The sequence below is a fragment of the Triturus cristatus genome, chromosome 11 (assembly GCF_964204655.1).
Source record: "Triturus cristatus chromosome 11, aTriCri1.1, whole genome shotgun sequence".
NCBI lineage: Eukaryota > Metazoa > Chordata > Amphibia > Caudata > Salamandridae > Triturus > Triturus cristatus.
The window spans coordinates 96,665,429-96,671,428 of record NC_140594.1 but is presented as its reverse complement, the minus strand read 5'-3'; the positions used below and the strand labels follow the sequence as shown (position 1 = coordinate 96,671,428).

General features: G+C 39.4%; 1 protein-coding gene across 1 annotated transcript in view; it reads right to left on the bottom strand.

Moving 5' to 3' along the window:
* Positions 1-412: 412 nt before the first annotated feature.
* The window catches only part of LOC146783302 (allantoinase, mitochondrial-like), a 1,087,389-nt gene continuing 1,081,801 nt past the window's right edge, over positions 413-6,000 (bottom strand). The window contains exon 12 of the mRNA XM_085636065.1: positions 413-2,633. Coding sequence (XP_085492191.1) covers positions 2,472-2,633 — 162 coding nt within the window. The 3' untranslated portion in view covers positions 413-2,471. The remainder of the gene's footprint in view (positions 2,634-6,000) is intronic.

Here is a 6,000-nt window from a genome sequence, read left to right as displayed (position 1 = left end):
GTGTTCCCGAACGCCGTTTATTTCTCCCACACAGCGGGAGAAATAAACCCGCACGTAAGGGGTTAAGGTAGGGTACTACGAGCCTGATGTCCGAAAGACAGGAGTAAGCTACTAGATAAAAGGTAACCTGTGTTAGGACCCTTATGTCGTGTGGATGGGAAAAAATGTATGTAATCAGTATGTACATGATAGGACTATCCTAAAGAACATGACAGTATTGTCTTCCCTGACTCTAATAAATATCAGTCAGCTTTCTATCTCAAACAAATCTGGTCTTCCCTATCAGATGATAATACTATAAGTCAGAGAATATGGCAGCGGACTGTATGTTCTCTGTGTCAACCCTTTTCTTTTAAGGATATGACACAACAGACCAGGGATTTATCTTCCCCTGCAACTAATCACTCAAAGTCAAAGTCAAAGACAGCTTTATTTGATTGCTATTTCATACAATCATAAAGGCACATATATAAAACATACATATTAATTAAAACAGGTATTATGAAATGAATATCCTGTACATATGTCACTATTAAATTGATACGTTATTACATGGAAAAGCACTAAGAGCTCAATTCATAAAATTTTAACAATTCATCAATAATACAAATATGGCCTTTGCATCTATTTGACCTATAAACTTCAACAATTATTCACTAATTTTTAATAGTTAACTCTGTTATGAATTCTTATCCTGAAACTCATATCTTTGTTATCTCACATGTGGTTCAATATAAAAAATTGATATTACCAACAATTTGTTGCCTTGGCACCACTGGATAATGAAAGGTATCTGTTAAGCAACCAATTTCTGGCAACCAATTTTTCTTCTTTCATGAGATACAACAAATATCTGTTATTCTGGTTTATTCTGCATGTAACTACGTCTTGCTAATAGTATCCCTTAGGCAGACGTTGTCTGTTCTTTTAGGCTTAGCTACACAGAATGCAACAACGCAAGCTAATACATATAATTTCTCTTTGGATGTTACAGCTTCCTGCGGATACCTAAAGCTTACCATCAGTGATACAAATAGACCTAAAACTAAGACCAATCTGGAATATAGTGTGCTTAGTTTCTTTTGTGGTAAAATATGGTCCAAGGTACATTCAATTTCCTGTGCTGCTAGCACAATTCATGCATTGAACTATTGTTACAATCGATTATTTCTGATACCTAATTTTCTTCACAAAAGGAAATCTGTAAATGACAGTAAATATTGGTCTTGCAAAGAACTGTAACAGTGCTATGTTATGTATGTTTTTTGATTGTCCTTTGGGTAGAAAGTTTTGGATGCATGTATGAAATAGTTAACTGAAATATGTTCTTCTATTGCACTCTTATGTATCTTTCTTGGGGAAATTAGTGACACATGGTCTGCTAGTCTTCTGAAAGGCTAATTTGTTCAGCTGCTGATTGCCATTGCTTTACAGTTTATTGCATCCAACTGGATAACTACTGATATCATTTAAGGCATGGTGGAATTTGGTAGTACGTTGTAATCATTCATCAGACAGAGCTTACTGCTTGTCTTTATAACTGGAAACCAAAGCGATATGTAATGGACCCCTTGACTTCCTATCTGTCACAATCAGCAGATAGGATCACTAGAGTTGGTTAGGTTTTTGAACTTCCTTACAATATTACATTTGTATGTTCATTTATTTGTAGTTGGGATTTTACTACCATGTTATTTTAAATTTTTAAGGCTGTTGCTAATTGTAAATCTTCATTATACTGTTTTTAAATCATAACTGAATTTTCAGTAATTAGCTAAAAGCTAGATATAAATTTTTCTGTTGGGCATTATCATACGGACTTTCCTGTTATCATTTTCTTCTTTCTCCGCTCTCCCTTCTTGTATCCTTTCTCTCTTTGTAAAGATTAAAACATAGAAACATGCATATTGGTTAATTGCAGTCTGATTTAATTACCATAGATTCTTCATTATAAAAATGTTTCAATCTTTCAAATGCAATATTATCTTGAATTTTGCCTACTTTTCATCATCTGTTAGTGCCTCTATTAATTTTATTTTGCCTAACCAATGTTGATAACTATTTTCTCGTGTTTTTATATCGCAATAAACCATGTTAAAGATAAAAACGAAGTTCATTCACTTTATACCCCAAACCTCACGATTCCTCTGTCTGACCAACAGTTAATAGCAACGGTATGCGTGATTTTACTGCCTGGTAATTTTGTATTCACCAATCAGGTCTTAGTGGTACTTAGCAATGCCCTTGGTGTTTTCTTGGTCTAGAATTTGTATTTTTCTCCTTTAAAATCCACACTTCCAGTCAATGATAGACCGTGGTGCCTTTGCTTGAAATCACCCTAATGCTTTAATTTGTAATCAGTAATAAGCGATTATCTTGTTCTTGAACTGTCCCCCCATTACCCCTGCATTCTGAATTCTCTGGGATTATCCTTTTGGTTGAGTAGCTTATTTTGCTAGCCTCATTTCTTTTCAGTAGAATGGGGTGATGCCCTTAGAAGTGGCATTCCTCTGAATCAGAATTTGATCTCCGCGTGGCTGCTGACAGAACTTCCCATCCAGATAGACGAGTGTACCCCGCACGATGGAGGCATAGACCTCGCCATGAAGCCGGAATCCCAGGTACGGTGTCACCTGGAAAGGAGAGAACATGCACAGAACATATGTTATCTCTCAATACAAACTATTGTGTGTGTGCGCGCGCGCGTGTGAGAGAGAGACAAATAAGTGGGTGAGAGAGACAAATAAGTGGGTAGAGCTAGGCAACTCATGAAAAAATCTGCTGATTATCTGGAAGGACTGATTGCACATCCTGAAAAGGGCACTTCTCTCAGTATCATGTAAGGGATGCCTCATGTCACACCTGTTTCATTTCCTAGATTCACATATTTGGTGTGGGTACTTTCATGGTCAATGCCCTAAGAGAAATCTACCAGTTGTGACCAGTAATGCTTCTCTACACAAACCAAAATCAACAGTTTGCAACCACAAGTGCCGTCACAAAGCACTCCAAAAGGGGTGATGATTCCACCGGAAGTCTTCCATGCGGATCACAAGAAGTCCCAGTGTTGTTATTGAAATTTGCAGACCTACAGGTGAACTGCAGTATCCCTTTAGTACATTTGAAGCTTGGGTTTGTGTTTGGGTTTTTTGTGCCTTCAAAGATTGCTATCTTGTTTTTTCACCCTTCAAATCCTGCAATTTTGTACTCCTCATGTGTTTTGTGTACAAAACAAATAGTACATTGGACACTTTATTCCCATCATATATCCACAGGTGATCCCCGACACTAATTTAAATCAGCACCCATTTCCAATTCTCATCGTTCTGCTACAATGCCTTACATTTGGTATGTGTTTCTTTTTAGGTCTGACCAAGAATCAGCTTTAGCTGTCTTGCCAGTTACGTTTTTTCTAAAAAAAAATTACATTAATATAGATTCTATGAAAAAACAGTTACAAACATTGCAAGCGGAGTTATGTTTCTGGGTCAAGCATGTAAAACCACTGAAATTCTCTGATTATATTTATGAACTCAGTGATCGAGGGTTATGTTGTGCATTGTGTCTTCATTAATTTAACTGGATACTGTCCGTGCTTTTATGTGTTTGAGTCAGAAACATAACAGTTTTTATTGTGGTTTTTTCTCATTGCTTTCTTATGATGTATATCATATTCAATACCCGCCGAGCAGGGCTTTCGGTCGTGTGGGTGTTGGGTACATGGACTGGCCCTTCACCCAATCTGCTGTTAACTCATATCCATCTCTGCACACAGACTTGGCTGCATGCTTCGGGAGTTGGCTGAAAGGCTTGTCCTTCATCCAGACCTTGTACCCAACCTTTCAAAGTCACCCAACCTGTTGCTGCGCATGACTGAAGACTGTATGCAGACAGGATAGGCACAGGGGCAACTCTCTGCCCTGAGCCCAGGTTGCTGTGGAAGCTGTTCAGCAGTGCCCAGAGGCAGTGAGGGCTTACACAAGGCCCTGTACTCTAGCTCCTAACTTTCAAGCATCGCCTACTCGCAAATTTCACGATGGCCGAAAAATATTTTTTAGTCCTAATACAGCCAATCACATTATATAAAACAAGTTAAACTGTGATTGACAGGATTTGTGGTCATGACACACATGTTCCCATGGGGAGCAGGGTCAGGACTGATTTGCATATGGTGGGTTGAAACTGGAGTGGCATGGTGAGCAAAAAGACAATGGATTTAACCCACATCTGGAGACTGAGGGTGAATATTTGGCAATGTTCAGCATTCCGACCATCATCTTTTTTGTGTTGCTATAGTCACCCTAAGTGGGAAGGGTATGCCCAGATGTGAGTCCCATGCTCACTATGCCACTGGATTCAAGCTGGCCTGGCAGATGAGGGATTATACCCCGAAACCAGTCACAGGATGCTTTTTTCTGGTCCAGGGAGGACCTGGCCTGACAGTTCGAGCTGGACTGTTCCCTTGAGAGCAGGGTCAAGACTGATGATTTGCATATGGCTGGGTCCAAACTGGGGTGGCATGGTGAGCAAAAAACAATGAATTTAACCCAGATCTGTGACTTGGGGGTGAATGTTTGGTAATGTTCAGCATTCTGTCCATCATCTTTTTGTGTTGCTATAGTCGCCCTAAGTGGAAGATATATGCCCCGATACTGGTCCCATGCTCACTGTGCCACTGCATTCATTAGCCTGGCTGTTGAGGGCTGATACCCGAAACCGGTTGCAGGATGCTTGTTATCTGGGCTTAGGATGACCTGGCGGTCCGGACTGGACTGTTCCCATGGGAAGCAGGGTCAAGACTGATTTGCATATGGCTGGGTCCAAACTAGGGTGGCATGGTGAACAAAAAAACAATGAATTTAACACTGATCAGTGATATGAAGGTGAATATTTGACAATATTCAGCATTCTGTTAATCAACTTTTTGTGTTGCTATAGTTGCCCTAAGTGAGAAGAGTATGCCCAGACGTGGGTCCCGTGCTAGCTATGCCACTGCGTTCAGGCTAGCCTTAATGATGAGGGGGTGATACCCCCAAATCGGTCCCAGGATGCTTGTTTTCCAGGCCAAGGAGGACCTGGCCTGGCAGTTCAGCCTGGACTGTTCCCATGAGGAGCAGTTTCAAGACTGATTTGCAGATGGCTTGGTCCAAACTGGGGTGGTATAGTGAGTAAAGAAACGATGGATTTAACCAAGATCTTTGACTGATGGTGAATGTTTAACAATGTTCAGCATTGGGTCCATCATCCTTCTGTGTTGCCATGACACGCATTTTAACACGGCAGAGAGATACAAAGTGTTAATTAACCCTTCAAATCCTGCTTGGCACCATTGCTAGGTTTGGTGTAAATCCGTTAAAATCCAGTAAAATGTGGGCAATTATCCTAGGAGAGCTAAAATGGAAAAGGACAGCTTTTTTTACCCTCCCCATACCTTTGTTTTCCCATGTACGAATCTTCATGAAACTTTGCAAGCTAAAGCTTAGCTAGCTGACTGAATAAGAAGATAGTCAAGTTTTATGTAAACCCGTTCATAGGGTCAAACGTTATACGCAAATAAAAAAAAGTAATTTCAACTTAATCATCATCTCAAGCATACACGCATAACTACACAAGTATAATATATATTCGCTTGTCTTTGTTTTTGAGTGGTGTATTATGATTTGTGCTAATGGGAAAAATGAAGTGTTTGAAGGACAGACCGTGTAATAATGAAATACTGACAATACAATTTTGAAATTTCATCATCGCAAAATTATATGTTGTTTAATTTAATGTTACCAAAGTAAATATGACATTATTAATTTTATACTGTTAAGTTTCCTTGCAACGCACATGTGTACGGGAGGATGTTTTTTAACCTAATTGTGGATCTGTCTTTCTTTTGGTGTGCACGCACACGTATGTATGTTTTCCATGTCCATTCTTTGTTGATTTTTTTTTGTGCACATGAATAAATTCAGGCCGTGACGAATACCGCAAGGTTGAAAAGCGTTGCCAGTG